At 47.3% G+C, this 25,324-nt stretch overlaps 1 protein-coding gene across 1 annotated transcript; it reads right to left on the reverse strand.

The window, feature by feature from the left end:
• Positions 1-1,268: 1,268 nt before the first annotated feature.
• On the reverse strand, positions 1,269-25,323 carry Aldh2 (aldehyde dehydrogenase 2 family member). Its single transcript, XM_020177925.2, has 13 exons — positions 25,142-25,323; positions 15,053-15,157; positions 13,842-13,982; positions 12,737-12,816; positions 11,218-11,329; positions 10,473-10,601; positions 9,836-9,949; positions 9,629-9,731; positions 9,021-9,205; positions 7,183-7,347; positions 5,153-5,310; positions 4,068-4,182; positions 1,269-1,807 (listed from the first exon to the last, which is right to left on the reverse strand). Exons 1-13 carry the CDS (start codon positions 25,265-25,267, stop codon positions 1,775-1,777), a joined length of 1,566 nt encoding a protein of 521 aa, XP_020033514.2. The 5' UTR covers positions 25,268-25,323; the 3' UTR covers positions 1,269-1,774.
• Position 25,324: the final 1 nt, after the last annotated feature.

Below are 25,324 nucleotides of genomic sequence, written 5' to 3' on the forward strand. Positions count from 1 at the left end.
GAGCAGGATGGGATAACAAGGTTGGCTGTGTGGGACAGGTCCAAAGCTTTGCCCTTTGCCGCTAGTCTTGTGTATCTGTTGGCGTTGTCATGGCTGGACATCAAAGCTACAATAATCACTTCAGGGTCAGTGACCAGAGTCCATTTTGCATTGGCATATCTTGTTATTCCTGACTGTTCATACAATCCTCTTCTCACTGAGGCACACTTACTAATGGGCATGGCTTTGAACCTGTCCTCCTGATCCCTGCCTCCCAAGTAGCTAGGATTACAGCTTGAGCCACCGACAACCAGCCTATAGTGTTACAAATGTTTAAATTAAAAAGTGAGTTGATTTAAGGGAAAGGTTAAATAACTATATAGGTATGTGTACATTTAACAAAAATTGTGACACATTACTTAAATCACATAAAATTAGTCTTTAGTGGAATAGGGCTTAATTTAGATGTGGTTTAGCCTACGTGAAATAAGGCCGGGGTCAGTTAATGAGCACCACTCTCTACCCCAAATCATGTGCAAAAATCACACAGAGGGAGTATTTTTCTTAGGGTAGTGCCAAACATCCTCAAATTCTCAAAGGAGTCTGTGACCCCTAAATGTCACAAATGTCATGATTTCTGCCATTCACCTCATTTCATTCTGTTTCCTTTCCTCACCAGAGTGTCTTCAGTCACAAAGAAACACTAATGACTCATTTGCCAGGAACCTTGGCTAAAGGAAGGCTACATTCTAGACATGAGACTCAAGGTCTGCTTCCTAAAGACACCAATCTGCGTCTCACTAAACCTGAATAAACTGGCATCTGGCTCACTATGTGAAGTTGGTCAGTGCAGTTCTGTCCCATGTGGTCTGGCCAAGGTTTTGAACTTCTTTGGGGGGTGGTAGTACTGGGATTTGAACTCAGGGCCTCACACCTGCCAGGAAGGCTCTTTACCACTTGAGCCATGCCAGCCCAAAGTTTTAAAACTTCAAAGCTGAATACCAATTGTGGACCTCCAGTGTCTCTTTGATGGTTTGACCTCTCTTTCCTGAGAGCTGAGGCAGAACTGTGACTCACGTTTGGATTTTATCCCTAGTGCCTCACTCAGGGGCTGCCACAGGTACCCAGGCCAGAGACATCTATGCATTACATGCATGAAACAAAGTGACTTACCCACAGAAGGGGAGGGGGACACAATGTGGCATATCAACAGTGTGGACAATGTGTGTGCCTGGTAGCATTTCCCTGGGCGAGTGACACAGGAAGTTAGCCAAGAATTTGACAGCAGCTCTGTTTTAATGCATTTTAATCCAGAACACAAAGCAAAGTTCAGGCAGTTCCCTCCATGCTAATACAGTTGTAAATAATGGCTTTTTCCTTCCCAAACAGGCAACATACAAAAGTGTATCAGAGAGATAAGACATTTCAAGCTCTTTTTAAAAGAAACCACTCTGAAAGCCAGTAGTATTGTTGCAGTTTATGCTAGTGTGGTGGTGTTGGTTTTTTGCAGTGCTGAGGATGGAGCCCAGGGTCCTGCACATAGTGGGCAAGCCTTCTGCCACTGAGCTACCTCCCCAGCCTGGGGTGCAGTTTAAAAAGGGCTTTCTGCGTTAGCTTCACCTGGCCAACCTGCACTGTCTGTCAATACAAATTCTGGGACTTTCTTAAGCAACAGATTTGTAGGTGGGATGTCTCGTTTGGGACTTGCAGTGTGCAAGTGTTGTTTTTCTTGGCTTTCTTATGGATCCTGGTAGGTTTTCTGGCACTGGATAAGGAAGGAAGCCGACATGGTTCTCTATGAGCTCTTCTGAGGCACCTTGATTGTGACCTGTAAGAGGGTTCAGAGAAACAGTTAAATCTTCATGCTTCCTGGTGCACGCAGGTACATGAGCAAGGTGCTGCCAGTGTGACAGAAAGGCCTTCTCCTCTAACATCTCAGCCAGCCAATCGCAGGAATCACCAGGACTGTCCTCTGTGGGAGGTCACACCCTGATCCCCTTAGTCCAGTGATTCTCAACCAAAGGCAATCAAGCTTCCCGGGGACATTTGGCAATGTCTGGAGACAATTTGGGTTGTCACAGATGGGTGGCAGTACTTACATCTCGTGGGCTGAGATAAGGGATGCTGATTAGCATCCTACATTGCATAGAGCAGCCCCCCACTACAAAGAATCATCCAACCCCAAGTAGTGTCACCAAAACAGAGAAATGCAGATCTATGTCCATAATTTCCTCTGCAAGAATCAAAGTGAGGAAAAACTAACATGCATAAGCTTGCAGGTGTCTCAGTATGTTAAATGGGAAGATTCCAGATTCAGATGGGATTGGGTTGAATCCCAGCTCTGCCCTCTAGCTGGGCAAGCTTCTCACCTTGGTCAACTTGTTTCCTTATCTGTAAAATGGGGGTAGGAACACTACCTCCAGTTAGGTGTTGGGGCTTGCTTTCTTCAATTTTTAAACAGCTTTAGTAAAATACAGTTTATACATCAGAAAGTATGTATAAAGTAAACAGGACTTATAGCATATTTAGAGTTGTGTAACCTCACCATACTTTAACCTTAGAACATTTTTTATCATCTCCAAAAGAAACCTCACTGTTCCTCACGCCCTCCTTCCAGTTCCTAGGCAAATCAAAAGACTCTTGTCTTTTGATTCAGCAGAGCAATCTTTTAAAAATGCAAACTAAGTCACTTTACTTTCCCACTTCAAATGGTTCCACAGCTTCCCAAGGTTCTTACGAAAGAGACCAAACTCTACATCAAGAGGATGAGGCCCCATGTGCTCTGGCCTCCACACTCCTCCTGAAACACTATCTTCTATCAGCACTTTCCCTGAAATTCCCAGAAGAGTCTTGTTTCTTGATGCCAAAGTGTTTCCATAAACCAGCTCTTTGTCTACATTGATCTTCCCTTCTTCCTGCACTACTTAACCTCCATATCATCCAGCTGGTGTCAGCTTTAATACCACCTTGTCCTGTAGGACCTTTGTGTGTATGCTCAACATTAATCACATTCCAAGAGTTAAGACCCTCCGTCATCTCCCCAACCCAGTGCAAGCTTCCTGCCTACCTGGTCACCTGGCTGCGTACATGCATCTTGTATGAAGTTTGTACACTGGGATCTGGATGGATGCATGCAGGAAGCCAGCCTGGCTGTGAGCTCACCTTTGTTATGCCTGTATGGTAGGAGCCAGGAACTCACTGCTCTGTTACATCTGCTCTTGTATATGTTAGGAAATTTCACAGTAAACCAGCAGACACATTTGTCTTATTCCAGTGAGCTTCTCGAAAGCATAGGTTGTCTTTTTGGTCTTGGTCTTAGGCTTGGCACTGCTGGGTGGACTAAAGCCCCTCTTTGCCTTTTCTCCTCCCAGAAATTTGCTTCAACCCCACAGCTGGGCATTTACATTACCTTTGATTTTTTTTCTCTCCTTTTTTTTTTTTTTCTTTTCTTTTTGGCAGTACTGGGGTTTGAACTCAAGGTCTCACGCTTACTAGGCAGGTTCTTTTACCACTTCAGCCACTCCACCAGCCCTTTTTCTGTATTGGGTATTTATGAGGTAGGGTCTCATAAACTATTTGACAGGGCTGGTCTTGAATGGTGATCCTCCTGATCTCTGCCTCCCAAGTAGCTAGGATTATAGGTGTGAGCTACCAGCACCCAGCTGATGACTTTTTTCCCTTAGAGAGAGTGTTGTCATGATTACTCATGGTACTACCACTTTCTTTGTATTTCTGATTAGTTCCTCAGCTATATTCCTGTCAGTGAAATTGCAAAATCAAATTGTGAATGGATATAGTGTAGCCCTGGGTATTTAATACCTGCTGGTTTGATTTTTACTAGACATTTTCCTCGCTGCTTCTGACCACTGGAGTCATTCCTTCTGCTCAGATTGACTAGTCGTTGGTCTGAAACAAGGCCAATAAGTAACTGTGTAGGCCTGGAGTAGTCAAGACCCTAGAGACTGGGTCTTAACCTCTTTTGTGGCTTCTCTGACTTGAAAAGAGAAACTTGTAATAAACAGTGATGCCCTCCAGCCTGAGGGAGGGGCCAAGGAGATGCAAGGAATCCCATGGGCTCCAGTACTCACCGTCTTCACTTCAGTGTATGCCTGCAGACCATACTCGCCCAGCTCTCGGCCACTCCCAGACATCTTGTAGCCACCAAATGGGGATTGGGCCCCAAATACATCATAGCAGTTGACCCTGTAATTTGAAATGAGAATTCAGAGACCACTGTAAGGGACATGTGTTCTAACCCTACTGTCCCCTGAATGGCTTTAAAATCTTACTGAGGAAAAATGAATGGGTGGGACCATGGTCATACCCAACCATGGACGAAGGCCAAAGTAAACCTCATGAGACAGACGAGTACTATGTCATCTTCGTCCTTTATGATGTCACAAGCCATATCAATAACAGTACACCAAGTGACAGCTTCTGATGTGAACTAATCATTTTGACTGATTAGGTGCTAGGCTTTCCTTTCTGTCTCCTCTTTCAACTTAAAAACCGCATTTAAAATTCAGTTTTAAATTTTAAAGTATTCAGCTCAGTGGTTTGTGGCATAGTCACAAGGTTTTACAATCACTGCTGTCACATTCTAGAATACTTCTCTTACCCTAAAAAGAAGCCTTGTACCCAATAAACAGCTTCACCCTATCCCCTCCTCCATCTGAGTTACTTCCACCTTCGGCCTGTTATGACTAATGCTGCTATGCACACTTGTATGCATGCTTTTGTGTGAATGTGTTTTATTTCCCACGGTGACTCTGTTGGACTGTCTGAGGAACTGCCAGGCCCTTTTCCCCAACAAATGTACCATTTTTCACTCTCACCAGGTCTTTATGAGGGTCCCATTTCTTCACATGCTTGCCATTCTGGTTTTCTTTGTTTTTTGCTTTTTAACTAATAGCCATCCTAGTGGGTATGAAGCAGTGCTAAGCTTTTGTGTGTGCCCATGTCACAACTAGGTGAAGTGGCTGGTCACCCACTTGGCACCCAAGGAGAGCCACAGGGCATCTATACTTGCAGAGGAGCTCTCTCTCCTAGAGGGGAGATGGCTAGAAACCTCCTGACTCAGGGGAAACTGAGCCTAGCACCCCAAGTTTTGGGATTCCAGAAGACCCTGGCTTTGGGAAATTTTGAGGGTTAGAGGCTGCTGGGAGCGTCTTACCACACAGTGCCAGCCTGGAGGGCTTGGGATAGATAATTGGCCTTGTCTAAGTCCTTTGTGAAGACAGCTGCGGCCAGCCCATACTTGGAATTGTTGGCTCTGCCAACAACCTCCTCTATGGTCTTGAACTTCAGAATCTGCATCACTGGCCCAAAGATCTGGGAAGACAAAGCAGAGTAGGGTGGGGCAAGGTGGAAGCACCTGATCCCCAGCCTTCAGTGCTGAGCAGGTGATGGCAGATGCAGGGCAAGTTCCCACATATTATTTAGCTGTTGCAGAGCCAGATGGCAGCCACTAAGCTCACTGAAACACAAAGACAACAGACTACCTTCTACATACCCCATGCTTTACACACAGTATCTTATTTCTAATCCTGCACAGCTGGGGGTAGACTGTCATACGCACATGTGACATGTGGATTTAATGTCAAAGAATTTAAGCCAGTCATTCGTGAAATTTAATCTAGGTGCAAAGCACAGCACATTGAGGACACAAGTAGAAACAACATATGACCTCTGCTCTCAAGACAGCCCAGGTTTATCTTGCACTTTCCCTGCACTATTCCCAGGATGGGAGCTGTGGTTCCTTTTGTGGAGAATGAAATTTAGATACCAACACATACACCTTAGTTGTGCTTGCTGCCATTGAGGTGTTGCTGCATTCAGATCCTTCCTGGGGAAACCCCTGGAGGGGACATGACTGTAACTGACCTCATTATAACCAGCTGACCATACTGCACTTACTGCAGTATGGAAGCCTGGGCCTAACTGAAAGCTGGAGAGGGGGGTGCCAGGAAGATTTGGCAGAAGGGACAGTTCAACTGGGATGTAACAAGAGCAGAATGGGCAAAGTGGGATGGGGTGAGGGGCAGAGAGAGTCCCGGGCATGAGCACACTGGGCATCCTTTCTCACTAAGTCCCATTTTCCACTAAGAGAAACCAGGACTCCTTAAGGAAATGGCTGATTCCAGGAAGGGACAGTATAAAGACGGATGGAAGCCAGGTGCTGGTGGCTCACACCTATAATCCTAGCTACTGAGGCTGAGATGGGGGGGAGGGGGGCTTGAGGCCAACTCAGGCAAATAGTTCACAAGATTCCATCTCCAAAATAGTAACCAGAGCAAAATGGACTGGAGGCTCAAGAAGTAGAGTGCTTGCTTTGCAAGTGCAAAACCCTGAGTTCAATCCCCAGTCCCACCAAAAAAAAAAAAGATGGAGGTGGACAAAATAGTCAAGAACTCTTGTTGTTGTTCTAGATGTTCTAGAGACTGTGAGCTTCTGGCACTAGCAAAGCACAGGCAGCCCCTGCCCATCCAGAGAACTGGCATCTGAGATTTAAAAAAAGAAAAAGTATCAAAGCAGTCATGATGGGGAAAAGGCAGATCTCTGCTGAACTTTCTTATCCTGGTTTTGATTTTAATATTATTTGATTTTAACAAATCCATGAAAGGGGGGTGGCATGATGGTTTCCCCATATGGGACCACTCAAGGGCTTTATCTAGCTGGGGGAAGTGGAGCAAGTCTGAGGGTAGAGGCAGGTCTTAGGTTCTGCTGCATCTCCAGGTCACAGTCAGGGTCTATTGTGACCTGGCACATAGCAGGTATTCACTGTGAAGTGCACAGGTGACCCAAGTAGGCAGAACTGCTGTTCTACAGCCACAGTGAGCACTGAGTGAAGAATATCAGAGCAATCTCATCAGATGAGGAGTCAGCCATGGTCTAATCCAATGTCCTGCTTGTGTCAAGGCCACAGGAAGGGCCAGGAGGCATCATTTGTAGACTCATCGCCTACAGAGACCAGAACACAAAGGCCTGTGGGCCATCCTGGAGAATTCAGGCATTCTCTCACACAGCTGGTGATGTAACAGGCTGACAAGGAGAGGGCAGTATCAGATGCTAATGATCACAACTTGTTCTAGGCACAGAGCTGGTCTTAAGCCAGTGTAGGGGTCACAGCATCAAGCCACCATACCAAATCATGCACCTCTCCCTCTCTTAAGAGCATCCCCCAGCGCCCGCCCAGCTGCTAACCTCCTCCTTCGCAATGGTCATGCCATCTTGCACATCTCCAAACACAGTGGGCTGGATGAAGTAGCCACGGTCAGCAGCGGCCTCTCCACCACACAGCAGCTTTGCCCCCTCCTGCTTCCCGGATTTAATATAACCAAGAATCTTCTTAAACTGAGTTTCATCCACCTGTGGGAGAGGAAGCCCAGAGTAGAGATTCAGGCCTCTTCTAGGTGTTCTGCTGAGAACCACACAGGCAATGAAGGAGCCGGGAAATGGGCCAAGGTCTTAAATAAGCAAGGGCTGAACAGGAAATACGCAAGGTCAAGAAACATCATACATGAGAGGATCAACCTCAAAAGCCATCAGAAAAATGCCTATCGAGTCCACTGTTTTGCCAGGGTGTGGTGGCACATGCCTGAGCTGAGGTTCTAGCACTTTGGAGGTGGAGGCAGGAGTTGAAAGCCAGCCTGGGCTACATAGCAAGACCCTAACTCAGAACAATGAAGAAGAAGAAGCCCATAGTTTTTCTTTTTCAACTGTGAGATTAGCAAAATTTTAAAATAATAAGCTACTATGACGGTTTGGAGTGTAGCTCACTCATAGAGGACGAGCTTAGCATGCATAAGGCTCTGGGTTTGATCCTCATCGTCAAAGGGAAGAGAATACATTAACATGAGTATATCCCATACACAGAAGAACTGTGATCTGGTTCAGTTCTTACAAGTGGTTTATTAATACAGGTGCTCATATCCTCTGACCCATTTCTTTCACTTCCAGGAATTTATTGTACATATGCACAAAGAACCAAAAGAGACTCTTCACTGGGGAGTATTTTGTAATAGTAAAATAAGGACGCAATTCCCGGTATAAATCAGTAAAGGATCTGGTTAAAATAATTGTGGTATGCTCATATATTATGCCTGACACTGACATGAAGATATGCTATAAAAAGAAAAGGCTTATAAGACAATGTGTATTACATAATCTTTTCTTCATTACTGTTAAGCATACAACAAATAACTCCAGACCTCTATGTGTGTGTTCACCTATGGAAAATAGACATAAGAGAAGCAGGGGTCTTATTTTTTTTTGCTAAAAAAAACACTATTAATTACCTTAATAACTACAAAGGAAAACAAGGGTGAGAAAGTATACACAAAAACCAGAAGAAGGGAAACAACCCAAGTGTCCATCAATTGAAGGATGGAAAAATAAAATGCAACCTATCCACAGTGGACTATGATTCAGCCACAAAAAAAGAATTGAGTACAACATAGATGAACCTTGAAGACATTCTGCTGAGTGAAGGAGGCCAGCCACAGAGGGCCGCATATTGTATAATTCCATTCATATAAGACACCCACTACAGGCAAATCCATAAAGCGCATGTAGATTGGTGGTTGCCAGGGTCTAGGGGAGAGGAGCATTGGGAGTGACTGCTTTTAGGTGCAGGGTGTTTTTTGGAGGCTGATGAATATGTTTTGGAAATAATGGTGAAGGTTGCACAACCCTGTGAATACATTAAAAGCCAATGATTTGTACACCTAAAACAGTACAGTTTATGGTATGTAAATGGTATCTCCATAAAGGTGTTAGAAGTTGAGCTTGTAACCCCATCCCATGGTGAGGCCAGTCCATCTTCAGATGCGTGGCTGTGGCTCGTCTACCGATCTATGAGACCTCTGAAATGTGGGAAACAGACAGCAACTGGGATCTTGTGCTCACCCCAGTAGGCACATAGCTGGTATGTGGCAAAGGTAAGACTCAAACCCAGCCCCACCTGACTCTGAGCCAGTGCCCTTTTTGCTTCCCCATACTGTCTCTGGACTCCCAGGCCCACCTGAAGCTGCCTGACTTACCTGTGGCCCCTGCTCAGTCTGGCTGTCAAAGGGGTTTCCGACTACCCGAGACTTGGCCCGGGCAACACTCCGTTCCACAAACTCCTCGTACACATTTTCCTGCACAAAGGTCCGGGAGCCAGCGCAACAGCACTGGCCCTGGTTGAAGAACAGGGCGAAGTGGGCCTGTTCCACAGCCCAGTCCACTGTGAGGAAGGGACAGGGGACAGAAAGGTGACCCCAAGAACAGAAGAATGATCCTGGCCCCAGCAAGGTCTACCCATGTAACCCATTTACCCCACTATCAGGGGTAGTGTCTGCTGGGTGCCAAAACCTGAGCCACACAAAACAGAGCTATCTCTCCCTCTTTGGAGCATGGGGACTGGGCAGGGGGACAGGCAGTAAGGACAGGCAAGAAGAGGAATATTCCTTGGAGAGGGAAAGTCCAAGGGCTTCTTGGCAAGACCAGGAGAAAGGGTATGACTGAGGCAGAGCAGCGTAGTCCAAGAGCCGAGGTTGGAACAAAGGTGAGGAAGAGGCTGCAGAGCACAGAGCCCTGAAGCTGATCCTGTGGGAGGCTGAGGACAGTGTGGGTGAGCAGCTGCCTTCACCACAGGCCCACAGCTTACTATCAGCATCTGACATGATGATGTTGGGACTCTTGCCCCCCAGCTCCAGGGTCACTCTCTTGAGATTGCTGCTCCCTGCAGCAACCTGGATCAGATGGCCAACCTGGGGGTCACAGAAACAGACAAGCCACAGAATTCCAGGAGCTCCTCCCCAATAGAGTAGCTTGGGCCCACCACATGTGACTGTGAGGTCTGGGGACCACTTACCTCTGTGGACCCTGTGAATGCTACTTTGTCCACATCCTCGTGGGAGGCAATAGCAGCCCCAGCGGTGGGGCCATACCCAGGAACAATGTTGACCACACCAGGAGGAAAGCCGGCCTGTAAACAAAAGCCAGAGGACACTGGGAGTCATCCTCCTGTCCCATGGCCTGGATTGGAGAAAACACATCCCTTCCCAGAGAGGCCGAGAGAATTTGCTGAGGACACGTGAGCTTTTGTTTTGTTTTGTTCTTTTTTGAAACGTATAGCTCAGGCTCGCCTTGAATTCTCAATCCTCCTGCCTCTGACTCCAGAATACTAGGATCAGGTGTGCACCACAACACTCAGCCAGAAACCAGCTTTATAGGGGATTGCCCAGAACTTTAAATGGTTTAAATAAGGAGCCTGTTTGTGGGGTTCCCTGTGGGCAATTCGCAACTCACTTAGAAAATGGTTTTCATTCTTCAGAAGGGGACCATGCTGTGGAGCCTGATGTGGAAAACAGTAAACAGGAAGCCTCTCTGGTTTAAGGATGGGGAGGAAGGACTCTACAAACCCTCTGTTTTGAGGCTCCTTCTCAGAACTTTCTAGAATAAGCTTATGCAAGGGCACTTAGAGGTCAAGGTGGAAGTGAACCACGTACCTCCTTGACCAAGTTGGCCACGTAGAGAGCAGTGAGAGGCGTCTGCTCAGCGACCTTCATCACAACCACGTTCCCAGTTGCCAAGGCTGGGCCCAGTTTCCATGCTTGCATCAGGAGCGGGAAGTTCCACTGTACAAAACAGCCACCCCGACCCCCAAGTTCTCATCAGAGAGCTACACCAGGAGGCAGGGAGTGCCACCTCTGAGGCCAGAAGCAGCACCAAGTCCTCTGAAGCCATGTGTCCCGTAACTCCAGCATAGGTTTAAGACAGATGGACAAAGCAGGTGGTGGATGAGGATGACAGTGACTAAACACTAATCAGCACTTCAGATGGAAAAACTGAGGCTTAGGAGGTTAAGAGACTTGTTCAATGTCCCAAGTTCACAGGTGGCAAGACTCAGACTTGAACCTAGGTCAGCTTGACAAAGCCCATATTCTCAGCTGCCACCTAGCTACTTTCCAGTGCCACCTGTGGAACCCACTCTTTATAATTTATACTGAGACTGACTGGGATCAGAGTCTCACATCCCTCCCACCACACCCTCTTTTTCTTTTTTCCTTTCTTTTTTTGAGACAGGATCTTGCTTATGTAGCTTTAGTTAGCCTCAAATTTACTACATAGCCCAGGCTGGCCTTGACCCTCCAACCTACCTCTACCTCCTGGGTGCTGGGATTACAGACATGTGCCACCATGTCTGGCTAACACCCCAGCCCCTTGATGACCTCCAGAGGGGCTGGCACTCACCGGAATAATCTGCCCACACACCCCCACAGGCTCATGGCGGGTGTAGCTGAAGAAGTCTCCATCAATGGGAATGGTTTTCCCATGGTACTTATCGGCCCAGCCAGCATAATAACTTTGAAAAAAGAAAGTCCAAGCTTTAGTGAACATAGGGTCAACTGGGTCTTTCTGATAACTGCCCTTGCATCTGGCTTATTCCCAGCAAGACTTGCACAACTGCCAAGGACAGTGACCCATTGTGTATAACCTGGAACATGGGTTTATAAACCTGGGGCAGGGAAAACAGCCAGGGAGTTGCTGATTTATTGCAGTTCAGTCCTGACTGCCCCCTGCCTCCACATCTCCATAAATATGGTCAACACTGCATCTGGTTTGTTAGGCCCAGATGGGATTTTCAGTCAGCACACAGGAAGAATGCTAAGCTCTAAAAGGAATGAGGCTCTGCCCAGCAGTCACCAGGAGGCGCTCTGGAGTGGCCCTGCACCCAAGAAGCCTCAGCACTATTGACAGTGAGTGCTGAAAAATTCCTCGTTACAGGGTTTGTCCTGTGCCCTGCAGGATTATAAGCAGCTTCCCTAGCCTTTTCCCACTAGGTGCCAGTAGCACCCTGCAGTGGTGACAACCAAAAATGTCTCTGGAATGCCCTATCTCCTGGGGGGACATGATGGCCCTGGCAGGGCACCACTGCCTCCTCCCTACCACCTGGTAGGGAGGTCACATGTCCCAGAGGAGCAACCACTCTGCCGACAGCTGCTCAGACTCAACCAGCCAATGGCAGTCCTTTCCCCAGGAACATGGCATTAGGACTAAGAGACTGCAGCTTAGTCAGGCAGCACGAGGAGCCAGGTTCCAGCACAAAGGTGGCCTGGAAGGAGGCCACATGTAGCAAGAGAAGAACGAAGTACGGGAATGTGGGGTGAGCGAGACTCAAATGCCTTTTGTTGAGACCCGTGTGCTCTCTAGATTGTGTACATTGGGCTGAGTTTCTGTTACCTACAACACCAAGGGCGCTAATAAAGACTCTTTTCCACAGTCATTAAGCTGTTTCTGATTAAACTAAACCTGGAGCTGGCAGAGAAATAAAAATAGAGAACAGAAAATCAGCAGAATCAACAAAGCAATGAACAAGCCTTTAGCTGGACTAAGAAACAAGGAGAAGATGCAAATAACTAAAATCAGAGATGAAAGTGGTGACATTACTACCACCCTACAGGGTAGAAAGGATCTGAAGAGAAAGCTATAAGCAGCTGTAGACCCAACAAATTAGGTAACCCAGATAAAATGGACAGGTCTCAAAGACACATTAGTTACCAAAAATGACTCCAAGAAAGAGAAGGTATTGATGACTAAGTTACAGTTGTGGATTCTGAGGGATTTTCCCAAGAGAGATGGAGTCTACATGAAGCAGACTTCTCCATGTGATCCTTTGGCATTTTTGTAATTCTGATTCTACCTCCCAATATCAGTCCCTCCCTTTGGTCAATGGCCTGAATAAAGAAGAACAGAAACTCTGATCCAATACCGTAGACATTTCAGGACCATGTCCAAATCCACCAGGTAGGAGATGATGTAAGGCTTGCCGTTGTCCAGGGTCTCCAAGGCCTGACGAGAGATCAAGGTTAGCAGAGGCATGTCAGCACAGGAACAAAGCAAAGCAACTAGGCTGACCAATGGCATTGAAGCCTGGGCTGACGAAGACTGGGGAAGCCAACAGTGAGAGTGCCCTTTGGGCCACTGAATGTCCAAGGCATTTCTGGACCCAAAGCAGAAGGTGGACAAGGTACCAACTTCTCACTCACTCACCTCACAGACCTATTTTTTAGCTTCTGCCAGACCCAGCTACTGGGAATACACAAATAACCATGGAGTTTTCAGAGCACAGAGACGGTGAATAATGACATAAATCACCTACCACGTGTGTCAAGAATGCTAGAATAAGAATAGACTGCCCAACCCTGCCTGAGCAACTCTAAGAATTGCTCAGGCAATTCTTGAGCATTCCTGAAGGATGTATGGGAAGCATACATCCAAAAAGGGGCCAGTGCCACGGCCAAGTGCAGAGCACCCCAGCTAGAGGGCACAGTGTGTGCAGAGGCCCTGCTGCTCAAAGAGGCTTGGCAGTCAAGAACCCAAAGGAAGCCTGTGAGCAGGGCTGGGTGTGTAAGGGGCAGGACCAGCATGACACAGGTAACAGAGGTAGCCCACCAGGTTCTTGTGGACCATGTTGAGGACACATGATGCCATGGTATGATTTACCTTCTGGAAGGGCCACTCTGGCTGCTATGTGTGGAATGGATTGTTGAAGGCAGGGGATTTGCCTCCTGGTTTCTTTTGCCTCTAGTAGCCAGGCAGGAGGACCCACTATGCAGATGGGCCCAGGGAGAGGTGACAAACCCTGGGGGTCTCCCCTGGGAAAGTCTCTCTAGTACAGCTTCTCTCCCTCTTCTCAGTCTCTTCTTGCATCACAGAGAAACTCCCCTAATGGGTGGAGGGGGGTGCATCACAAAGACGTCCATCCTGTGCCATTCTGATCAGTTACATGTCAGCAATGTGGCCCTGGCTATTCATAGGCTGCTATGAGCCCCTTTGCATGTGGGGAAGCAAGGGCAAGAAGGCTGAGCACTCACTGCCAGGTAGGTCCGGTCTCGCTCGATCAGATCAGCCAGGCGGTACAGCAGTCGGCCCCTCTCCGATGCATCCATGCGGCGCCAGGGTGAGCCCAGCTGGAAGGCAGCCCTGGCAGCCTTCACTGCCTTGTCCACATCTTCCTGCAAAATATCCACGAAAGCAGCTCAGACCTTCTCAGCAGTAAACACCTGCAAACACATCCACCCCACTACCAAGCACACCCACAGGACCAGCGTGGAAAACCACCCCAAAACAGCCCTTCCAAGCTCCCAGGGGTCCATATGATGTGCTCCGGACTTGAGTGACAAGGCCAAGTCACACACCCTTTTCTCTTGCCAGGAGTCACAGTAGATATGAGAGTCCTGACATTTCTACCTGTGTATTTTCATTTCAAACACCCACCCCACAGTTTTGGAGGGAGAGGCACCCAGAGGTCAGTGCTTAGAATTGGATCACTTTTTCCTGCTCCCTAAGAAGGCAAGCCCAGCAAAAGGACCCATTCTTTTCTGATGACCAGCGTTATCTAATAAATGCAGGCTTGACCAGCTTCCCTCTCCATTCAGGGAAGAGGAAATAAGGAGGCAAGGAGCAAGTCAGCAAGCTTTTCATTTATATTAAACACATCTGTGACAAGATACTGTCCAAACCAGAAAAAATATTTGCAATTGCTTGCAGCAAAGGAGGCTTATATATGAATTAAAAAAGACTGTCTTAAATTAGAGGGCAGGAAGCATTTTTTAATTATTTTAAATGCCTTTTTATTTTAAAAAATATTTTTACTGAGTCTAATTTAAAAAATTTTAAAGTTCTGTCAGTTTTTAAAGTTCCTGTTAGTATATATAATTCAAACTGGCATCAGAGCTATAACAAGGAAACCCAAATTCTTCCAAAATTCCACGTAGCTGTACATTTCCCTTCCCTGACCTTCAACTGCCAGGTCTATAAAGGAGACACTAAGTTAAATGCGCTCCAAATTCACTTCCAAGTCTACAGTTCACGACATGGATTCTGGAACCCAGACATAATTTACTACCTTTGTCTTCAGGGAAGAGCTTCTATTGATTCATTTACTCAAAATGTTTAGCTGGTTTTTCTAAATTATGAGCGTAATATACATGCCATTTTCGTAACAAGTTTCGAACACACAAACAACATATAAAATAAAAAAAAGGAAACCATCCCCACCCCGAGGTAAGTCACTAATTCTTACCTTGTTCCCTTCTGCTACCTGACAGATGACCTCTCCAGTGGATGGATTGACAGTGGGGAACGTTTTCTTGCTGATTGAGTCATGCCATTCATTGTTTATGAAGATCTACGATGAGAAAGAAAGAAGTTCTGACCAGTAGTGATGTAAAAAAAACCAAAAATAGAACAAGAAAGAACAAATATGAAGGAATGCAAAACTGCTTCAGAGTGCTGTCACCTGGAGATTAAAAACACCAGCCTGGAGACAGTCTGCACTGGAAAGCCTACTCTGCCAAGTGACCTTGGGTGAGTCATCTGATCTTTCGGTGCTTGGTTTCTTTGCAAAATGAAGAGAATGTTCCTAAAATGGTTTCTTATCTCTCACAATTGTGCCCACTGACTGAGCTCAGCTGGGCAGGGCTCACATATGCTCACGACTGCAGCACAATCCAAAAGCAGTTGAGCCAGGGTCACCTGGGCTGGATGTGCAGGGTGGCTCTTTACCCACTCATACGGCACAACAGGGCTGCTTGGACTTCCTGTCTGCATGGCAGGACCAGGCTTTTTCAGCTTCTCCATGGCAGTGGGCCTCCCCAGAGGGTCCCAAGAGACCCAGGTGGAACTGTAAAGGCTTCCTCAGGCCTGGCTTAGAAGTCACATGGTTTCATCTCTGCCACCAAATTCTGTGAGTCACAGGCCCAGTCCAAATTCACAGGCAGGGGCAAGAGTGTTCCCTTCTTCACTACACTATAGCACCAGGTAGCAGAGAGCCAAGTTAGGTTACGCTTTCACCTACACAGCAACAATTTAGTAATGCCTGTGCTGGGTCAGGCACTGTTCTAGGGCCAAGAACACAGAAAGACAAAGCCCCTGCTCTCATGGTGCTATTGTTCTGGAGGGCACAAAGCATCAATCAAATGCACAAGAAACCTCAGACTGAAGTGCTGAGTGCAAAGGGGAAAACAGGATATAGAAGTGATCAAGTGAGAGGGACAGAGCACTGTAGCTGCAAAGACTGGGAGGGCCTCTCTGAGGAGCAGATTTTGACTTGGACCACCGTGGGTGGAGCAGGATGAACAGTGGGAATGGCAAGTCCAAAGGTGGCCAGGGTTACTGGTGAATCAGGAAGGAAGTGATGAGAGAGCCATGTGAGATGGGCAGGGGCAGCACCTGGTATCACACTAGGGTGTCACTATTGCTGCTGTTCTATTAATAGTGACCAAGGCAAGCCCAGGAAAAGACCACATTGCTCAGGAGGTCATTAGTTCAGAAAAAGCACCCAAAGCTGGCTTTCTGCTCAGTAGGGGCTGGCGATGGTTTGATGGGACTGCAAAGCTCTTGAGGCTCTTCCCTTCAGACTTGGGAAGCAGGTCTCTCAAAGAGTCCATGTCGCTCCTCCAGCTGAAGCAAAGGTCAGGGTGGGACTAAGGCAAGGATGTCCAGCTCTCTGCCTGTCTTCCTCAAGACGTCTCTTTGGGCTCAGCATCCCATCTTAGCTCTGGGACTCCAGGAAGTCATCTGCAGATGCTCCAGGCCAGTCTGTGACCATAAGTAAGACCAGGGCACCAAGCGGAGCCTGGAGCTTGGCTCACACCAGGGCTAGGGAAGGAGTGGTAGTCTCTGTGGTCTTTGTGGAGGCAAAAAGGTGATGACTCAGCAATTCTGCTCCCAGTTTTGTCACCTGTGACAAGGCCTGCCCCTCCCTCAGCCTTCTTCCCTCATCACTGGCAAGAAGAGCACAGCAGTGCTCCTTTCACATAGTGGTAAGTCGGACTTGAAGGTTTGCACTGAGCCTGACACTGTGACAGTGACGGGGTGGTGACTGGGAAGGAATGGTCAGGTAAGAGGCCAGCAGGGGATACTTTACCAGACTTAAATTTGATATTTCTGCACAATCCCTATCCCACCCTTATGTTGCAGTGCAACACACAGCTGGACTGAGAATGTGGGTAAACATTAACTAGACTGTTGGAACTATGTTTGTATGGTTTCATATTAGTCAGCATTAATATTTAATTAATTAGTCATGCTAATTTTCCAGCATGATACCCATGTAGTTTCTGGCGTGAGAGGGCTGGGTATGGCCACAGAGCTCAGGCTTGAAGCCAGCAGCTCCCCTTCTCAGAATCACCTCCTTCTGGTCAGTGTAGAGCAGAGGGAAGCAGGACAGGACTGGAGCTGATACAGATGAGAAGAGGGCAGGACAATGCAGCACAGGCAGCCTGTGGCCCAGTTGGGAGCTGGTTTCCATCTTCAACCTGCAGTGCAGGCCCAGAGCCCCAGCCTCATACGGACCGCTGTAGTTAAGCACCAGAGGCAGTGAGCTCGGGAGAGCATGGGAGGAGGCAGGTGACATCAGTTAGTCTTATACTGTCCCTCACCTGTCCTCCATCTACCACCTGCATGTCATAGAAACAGCTAACATTTATGAACTGCTCGTTAAGTGGCAACACCTGTATCAGGAGTTTCGGGTGCTTGGGTTGTTCTCATCAAACCTCATGGCAAATCTAGAAGGTGAACTTCATCCTCTCTGCAGAGGAGGCCACTGGGGCACAGAAGAGGTCAGGAGCTGGCTCAAAATCACACAGCATCGTGGGGCTGGCAGAGTGGCTCAAGTGGTAGAGCACCTGAGTTCAAATCCCAGTACCACCAAAAAAAAAAAAAAAATCACACAGCATCAAAGGCAGAGTCAGGATTTGAACTCAGGCTTTGGGATTCCAAGGCCTGTGCTCTTTGCACAATTCCAATCCAGTCTTTGGTCACAGCCTCCATTTGCCTTCCAGAAGGTTAGAACTCTTATCCCCTAATTCCCCACCTTAACAGTTGATTAGCAGTCCATCACCTTTATTCTGGATCTTGTAAAAAGTAGCAACCTCAAAGCCAGACAGATCTGGGTTGGAGTCCTGACCCCACTCCTCACAGACTGAGACCTTGGTAAACCCAGATTCTTCATCCAATACTTCTGGGGGCTGGTGTGAGGATTCCCCTGCATCCTAGATGCAGGCAATCACTATGCCATTACTCTAGGTCCTGTTGCTCTGGGCTAAAGACTCTTGGAAGCAAGGCCCAGGTCTGCTGCCACTTGCTGTGTTGCTTCCTGCACAATCCCTGCACAACAGCATACTAAATTAGTTGGCCTTAAGAAAGTTTTCATGAGTATCTTGCAAAGATCAAGAAGCACCGGTGGCTCATGCCTGTAATCCTAGCTACTCAGGAGGCAGAGATCAGGAGGATCAAGATTTGAAGCCAGCACAGGGAAACAGTTTATGAGACCCTATCTCAAAAATACCCAACAGAAAAAAGGGCAGGCTTCCTAGTAAGTGTGAGGCTCTGAGTTCAAATCCAGGACTACCCAAAAAAAAAAGAAGAAGGGGAGAAAGGTGGATAATCTGGCTAGGGACCCACCAGCCCTATCCCTTCCCTCTGCAGAGATTCCAGCCCTGGAAGAATCATTCCAGGCCTTGTGAGCATTTCCAGCCCTGAATTTGCTGTCACTCTCAATGGGTGAATCTGGCTGAATTTTCAACAGTCTTTCCTCTCTTCTCATCTGGCAAAGTAAAGGGAGGTTTGGCTAGCAGGACCTGCAGACTTCCTGGGTTTAGAGTTCCCATTTCTCTCCAGGTTCTGGTGGCTCATTCGTGTAATCCTAGCCACTCAGGAGTCAGAGATCAGGAGGATCACTGTTCAAAGCCAAATAGTTCATGAGACCCTATCTCAAAAAGCCCATGAAAAAAAAAAAGGTCTGGTGAAGTGGCTCAAGGTATAGGCCCTGAGTTCAAACCCCAGTACTTGAAAAAAAAGAAAAAAAGAGTTCCCATTTTCCTTTCCCTACTGCCAGAATGGCCAGATTCGGTGGTCTTCATCCCCCATCAGTGGAAGAGTCAGTAGGAACTTTCCCACACTGAGGTCCTGCCAAATCTCTGCTTCAAGGAGGAGTGCATCACAGCAACTAGTCTTGAAAAAACACAGGGGCAAAGTCCAGGGCAAATGCTTTAAAATCTCCTGGCCCCAAAACAGGTCTGACTTACATAACAAGCTAAATTCAGTCACCCTTGGAGGAGGGGGTCCTCCCAGCTCTCACTTCCTCGTGATCATTTCCAGAAGCAGAGTGTAAGGAGTTGGCATGTTGAATCTGCATGTTGGTAAAACACACAAAACATTTCCATCAAAGCACTCTAAGTTCTCCACATTTTCATAAATACTTCTTATGTCACTTTATAATTGTGTAACTAAGAGCCATACCAAAGCGGGCTAAGCAGCAAGGTCCTGCTGCTGAGGGATGGTAAACAAAGAAAGCAAGTGAGAAATGGCAGGAAGAACAGGCTGGAAAGGATGGGGCAGCAGGCAGAGCCTGGGAAACAGGAGGAACTGAAGGGGCCTGCGTGGCTGCAGAGTGTGGTGAGAGGAGAGCAGGCTTGCTGCTAGGGGCCTCAGGGCCTAGAGCAGACTGGTGGTGTTCTCCTAAGTGGGAATGACAGCCTTTCTAACATGCAACCTGCTTTCTCAATGACAGTTTATCTTGGATAGTATTCTATAGGCAGAAATGTTTGGTGTACAGATGGTCACAGTTCATTTAACCATATCCTAGGAATGTGCTTTGAGGAGTGCCCCCAAGTTCTCTAGTGCTGCTGGAGCCAATATGGATCAGTAGAAATCTGCAAGCTCAGATTGTGTGTAAAATTCAGAATTGCAGATCCTTCACTGTCTTGGATATCTTTCTTTCCAGGCCAAGCAGGTTACAGATTACAAACTGCAAATGGGGACCAAGTTGCAGTGGCGGTGGCCCAGAGGAGGGATTTAGGAGCTGGGCAAGCACGGAGTCCTGACTGAGGTGGGACAGAAGAGATTCCAACCACTGCCCCCACATCCCAGTAGAACGGGGAGTCATAATCTGCCCACGGTCTCCAGTGAAAGGTTAAATCATGTACAGTAGCTGTGATGGAAGGAGACAGGACACTTAAAGATTTCAGTTCAAGCTTTCATACTTTAAAGAATTTAGGGGAGTTTCCTAGGAAAACCAAGTTCCTTACTTTCCCAAAGCATGTGAGCAAAGGCTCTGGTTTTGCAGCTGGGGCCATTCCTGATAGCATCTGCTTTTTAATTTATTTTTGGGGGGGGGGGGCAGGGCGGTACTGGGGTTTGAACTCAGGGCCTCAGGCTTTCAAGGCAAGTGCTCTACCACTTGAGCCACTCTGCCAGCCAAACATCTCCTTTTTAAGTGGCAGTTAGCTAACCTACCCAGTGGAAGGCAGATGCCTTTGTGTATCACAGATCTCAAGGGGTGATGTTCAAATTAAACACAGGATGCTACACAATCCATACTTCTCCACCCATCATCCAAAAGCTCCACTTAGTTTGGGGGTTAAGGCCCAAGGGCAGCCATCTCCCCAGACTTGATGGGGACAATTCTGGTACCTCACCCCAGCCCTCCTCTCCTCTCTCCCACATCCCACAGCAATGGGTTTTATCCCTGGATTTTCACCACTTCCAGGATGAGTGTTAATTTTACTGTGGGCCATTTGCCAGGAAGGTGCAGTTTCAATTTGTCCATCTGCTTATAACTTTGTTTGATCTTGCTGTAACCACCTGCCAAGGCCAATATTACCACCTCCCCCATGTCCCCATGCTCATGTGAACTCCCAAATATTTTGCAATGTTTGCTCTATTGAGTGGAAATACTGGGCTCCCATTAAGTGACCCTTCTCTGGCTCCTGTAGCACAGAATCGTAGACATAGTTTCATACACAGCAACTCTTATCCATTTCATAATAGTTATTGAACAGTGTTCCATGCCAAATCTAGGGCTGGGAATACAAATACGAGCAACACAAATGTGGCTCCTTTCAGAATTCAATTATTTATACCCTCAGCTGTCCAACAGGGTCTGGTCCTGAAGCCGCACAGAATGTGGCTAGGGGCGTGTGTGCTCAAGATGGGCAGAGCTGAGTTCGAAGCCTGGTTTCAAACATAAGTTAACGTGAACTGGAACCTCAGTTTCATCACCTCTAAGATGGGGACACTGACAGTACCTGGCTTATAGAGCTGTAGCTGAAAGAGGTGGAGTAGCATAGGTAGGGTGCCTGCCTGGCAACATGAGGCCCTGAGTTCAAAGCCCAGTAATGCCAAAAAAAAAAAAAAAAAAGATAATGTAGGTAAAAGTCCTCAGTAGGGTTATAGTAGCCATGATCACTGCACAGGAAATGCACACATATTTCCACAGCATGCACATTCTGGACTTGGCCTGACCCTAATGCCACAAATATTATCACAGCCCAATCATCTGTAATGCAAGTGTGTCCCTTGGATTCTGGACAGAAAGGACATGTTGAGAGCCATTTGTGGTTGCTGGAATGTATTTCTACAGAAGCTCCTCAACAAGCAATAAACCAGTGCAGTCAGTGGGGAGACAGTTCACAAAGTCACAGCTTAGTTCAAAGAAGGTTGTGGCTCATTCTGTCAGAATCTCCCAGGAAAAAAAAAAAAGCAAGTTCCCTCCCTGATCATACTGTTAACAGTGATTATCTGCAGAGGTCAGATATCAGAGGCCCATTATTTTCTTTTAATAGCCACATACAGCATATTCACTTTCAAACAAATAAAACGCTGAAAGCCAAAGTCCTCTTTCATCACTGCCCATGGGCGCTCCCTGCCAGCCCTGAGATCAAAACAGTCACCACCCTCACACCAGACCATTTTCCCCACGGTACGTTCTAACACATTTTACATGGAGACAGGTCCAGCTACCTTCAATGGAAACTTTTATTTAGTGTAGTTTCAATTGACTTCTTATAGTGTAGACTGCTGGACCTTTTTTCTTCCCCAGAACATTGTTTTTGAGATCCTTTATTCATATACACTCACTAATTCTTTGTTTTGTTTTGTTTTTGCAGTACTGAGACTTGAACTCAGGACCTTCACCTTGAGCCATTTCACCAGCTCTATTTTTGTGAAGGGTTTTTCGAGATAGGGTCTCGTGAACTATTTGCCTGGGCTGGCTTCGAACTGTGATCCTCCTAATCTCTGCCTCCTGAGTCGCTAGGATTACAGGTGTGAGCCACCGGCACCTGGCATCACCTAATTCTTTGTAACTGATGCATAAGCCATTACTTCTTAAATCGTTGCTAATATAAACTATGTCACAATGCGTTTTTGCTCAGTGCTTATGACTACTTCTGGTGAATTTCTACTCTGCAGACTTTTCAGTTAGAATGTACTTTTGTACTTCAGGATGCATGAGTTGTGAGAATCAGAAAACTCTATATAGGGAGATTTTATATATACATATTTTTTGGTGGTACTGAAATTTGAACTCTACCACTTGAGCCACTCCTCCAGCCCAGGAGATCCTTTAATTCCGCTTTAGTCACTTCTCAAGGGCAGTGGAGTGTCTCAAGTGGTAGACCGCCTGCCTAGCAAGTGTGGGGCCCTGAGTTCAAACCCCAGTATTGAAAAAAAAAAAAAAAAAGGCTGAGAATAAGTACATAAATTTAATTCATCCCAGATGCCAAATCAACTTTACTACAACCAAGTTCACTCTTCCCGGAAACAATCTGCAAATATACCACACTCACACAAAAAGTTTTTAATCACCATCATATTGTCAATAGTAGCACTGTTATCCCAGTTCTTATTTAAGCTACAAAAAAAATCCCCCCTAAATCTCCTCTGGAAGCAAACCTACAGAAGGAACCTTGAAGTCACTCTAGCAACAATCTTTGGGAAATGGCTCTGGCACAGCCCACTGAACTTCTAGGCACTGAAAACTCCCACGAAGATGATGTGGTACAAGGACTTCACATTCTTGCCAGCACAGTGTGCAGTGAGACCACACTGCAAACAGCCAATGAGCTTCTAGAGGGACTAGTCCAGTTCTGTAGCCCTGGAGCAGAGTACTTGGTGTGCTGGGAAAACTTCAGATCTGAACGTGCTTGGTCTCAAAGATAATTCAGACACAACTGTTCAAGGAGACGGAGAGCATCAGAACTCTGGCTCTCTCATAGACACACTCATAAATGCAAAGAAATGTCTGTAAGACCACACACGCATCTGTTAATAGTGCTCTTGGAAGGAATCTGATGGAGTATCCATAGAGTTGTAAGTTCATACTCTCTGCATTTTATACAGTGAGCACGTGCTACTTTTGTGATCTCAAAAACTTAGATGGCCAGGCCCAGGTGGCTCAAGTCTGCAATCCTAACTGCTTGAGAGGTAGAGATCGGGAGGATCATTGTTCGAGGTTAGTCAGGGCAAAAAGTTCAAAAGACCTTATCTCAAGCAACAGCTGGGCACAGTTGGTCCCTACCTGTCATTCCAGTTACACAGGCAAGCACAAATAGGAGGATCAAGGTCCAGGTCAGCCCTGGCACAAGTGAGACCCTATCTCAAAAGTAACCAATGCAGAAGGGGCTAGCAAGTGGCTCAAGTGATAGAGCACCTGCCTAGCTGCCTAGCAAGCACAAGGCCCTGAGTTTAACCTCAGTACTGCCAAGAAAAAAAAAAAAAAAAAAAAAGGTAAAGAAAGGCAGCCATAGGGAGAATTTACTCCATTCCCCCAACTCACACCCTCAAACTAAATCTGGCGAACAGACCTTTGACTACCTACCAGTTGAGAGAGTACGTTAGGACCCAGACACCACAGAGGAAAATCAGATTGGGGGCTCTCGGGGCACTGCCACCTCTCCTGTAGTGTATTTCTGCTCCATCTTTTTGATGTCCAATTCTTTCAAGCCTGAATGCCTCAGTTACCCAGCCTACACAGTGAGCTACAGCCTCTGCATTTTTGGCTTGTGTTACGCAAAGACCATTTTATTTTTATTTTATTTTTGTTTTTATTCCCTCATGAATAACCCCTTTAACATGTGTTAAAATCACAGGATTGTGGCTTGCCCATGCCCTGTGAGATCTGCAGCCAGTGACACAGCCTCCTCCATCAGCAATCATCAGGAGGATCAGATCATGGTTCCCACCCAAAGTTGCAGTGTACCATGGAATGTTCCAGTTAGGGACTTACTTTTAGGTGTCAAATGTGAATATGAACTTTGCCACTGATTTGAGTCTTTAGGAAAGTCACTAACCCTCCTTGTAACTCTGTCTCTTCAACTGTAAAGTGGTGATATTTACAGTACCAACCTCATAAGGTTGTTCCAAGGATTAAAGACAAAAGGAGTAAATGTTTAACAGGCTTCCAGACTCAAATGCTGTACACAGAGGAGGGGCTGTTATTAACTATGAAGTGCTCACACCAAATAAATGAGGCCTTGTGTGAAGAGACAGCTCACTGGAGGGTGTGGTGGTGCACTCCTGTAATCCCAGCACTCTTGGCAGAGGCAAGAGGATAACGAGTTCCAGGCTTGCCTGGGCCATATCGAGAGACCCTGTCAACAACCACAAAAAGAAACAAAAGAAAAAGCCACCATGCCTTCTGACTGCTTCCCCATTTTACAGAAGAAACTGAAGCTCAGGGGAGGGCAGCCAACTTGTTGCACAAACAAACATTCTTTCATAACCGATTTCCTTCTGTGTGAACTCAGCACTTTACCCAAACCCAAAGACTAAAAAGGAAAAAATATTCCAAAGTCCTGGTTGGGCAAGAAAGCGGCCACTGGGAAGCAGCCCTCAAAGCGGGAGAAGACAGGCCGCCCCTTGCAGGCCGCGGGCCTTCGCAGCCATGGAGGATCCCTCTCTGGTCCTGGCCTTTCCTTTAGAACTTCCTTGGACCAGCAGGCGTGAGTCAAGTGGGAAAAGAGATGACTGAGGAAAAGACAAAAGTTCCTGCAAGGAGGGCCTGAGATGGACACGTCTTCTGGGTGGGTGGCGGTGGGGACGCTGCACAGACTGGGAGGCCCAGGACCGCGGAACCCCCAGCAGGCGCCGGAAAACCGACCCCGGCTGCACGATGCTGCATGAGCGGACGGAATCGCAGCTGGATAATGGCATGGGGACTGTCCGAGGTGACGAGGGGACAAAATGCTCGCAGGACGGGAAAGGAAACCTACGCATTAAACACCAACCACAGCGATCCCCCAACGGATAAACCGAGGGCCTTCCTGGCCGGCAGGCTCCGTCCCGCCGAGGGGCCTGCGGAGGACCGAGAACAAAGCGGGGGTCTCACCTGGTTGTAGAAGACCTCAGGCTGCTGGTTGGGGGTCGGGACGGCCTGGGTGGCTGCGGCCGACAGGAGGCGGCGGCCCAGGCGGGGCCCGAGGCCGGCGGCGGCGAGGGCGGCGGCGCGCAACATGCTACCAGGGGCTGGGTGCAAGGAGCTGCGCGCCAGGAGCTGGGTGCGCAGCCGAGT

The sequence above is a fragment of the Castor canadensis genome, chromosome 18, assembly GCF_047511655.1.
Source record: "Castor canadensis chromosome 18, mCasCan1.hap1v2, whole genome shotgun sequence".
NCBI lineage: Eukaryota > Metazoa > Chordata > Mammalia > Rodentia > Castoridae > Castor > Castor canadensis.

Excerpts from the sequence above, each read along its gene's own strand:
- Aldh2 (XM_020177925.2), bottom strand. The coding sequence starts at position 25,267 with ATGTTGCGCGCCGCCGCCCTCGCCGCCGCCGGCCTCGGGCCCCGCCTG. Across the intron at positions 11,330-12,736 it reads ATGGTCCTGAAATGTCTACG|TTATTATGCTGGCTGGGCCG; the intron begins GTATTGGATCAG and ends CTTTTTTCAAAG. Across the intron at positions 5,311-7,182 it reads TGACCATTGCGAAGGAGGAG|ATCTTTGGGCCAGTGATGCA; the intron begins GTTAGCAGCTGG and ends TTGTCTTCCCAG.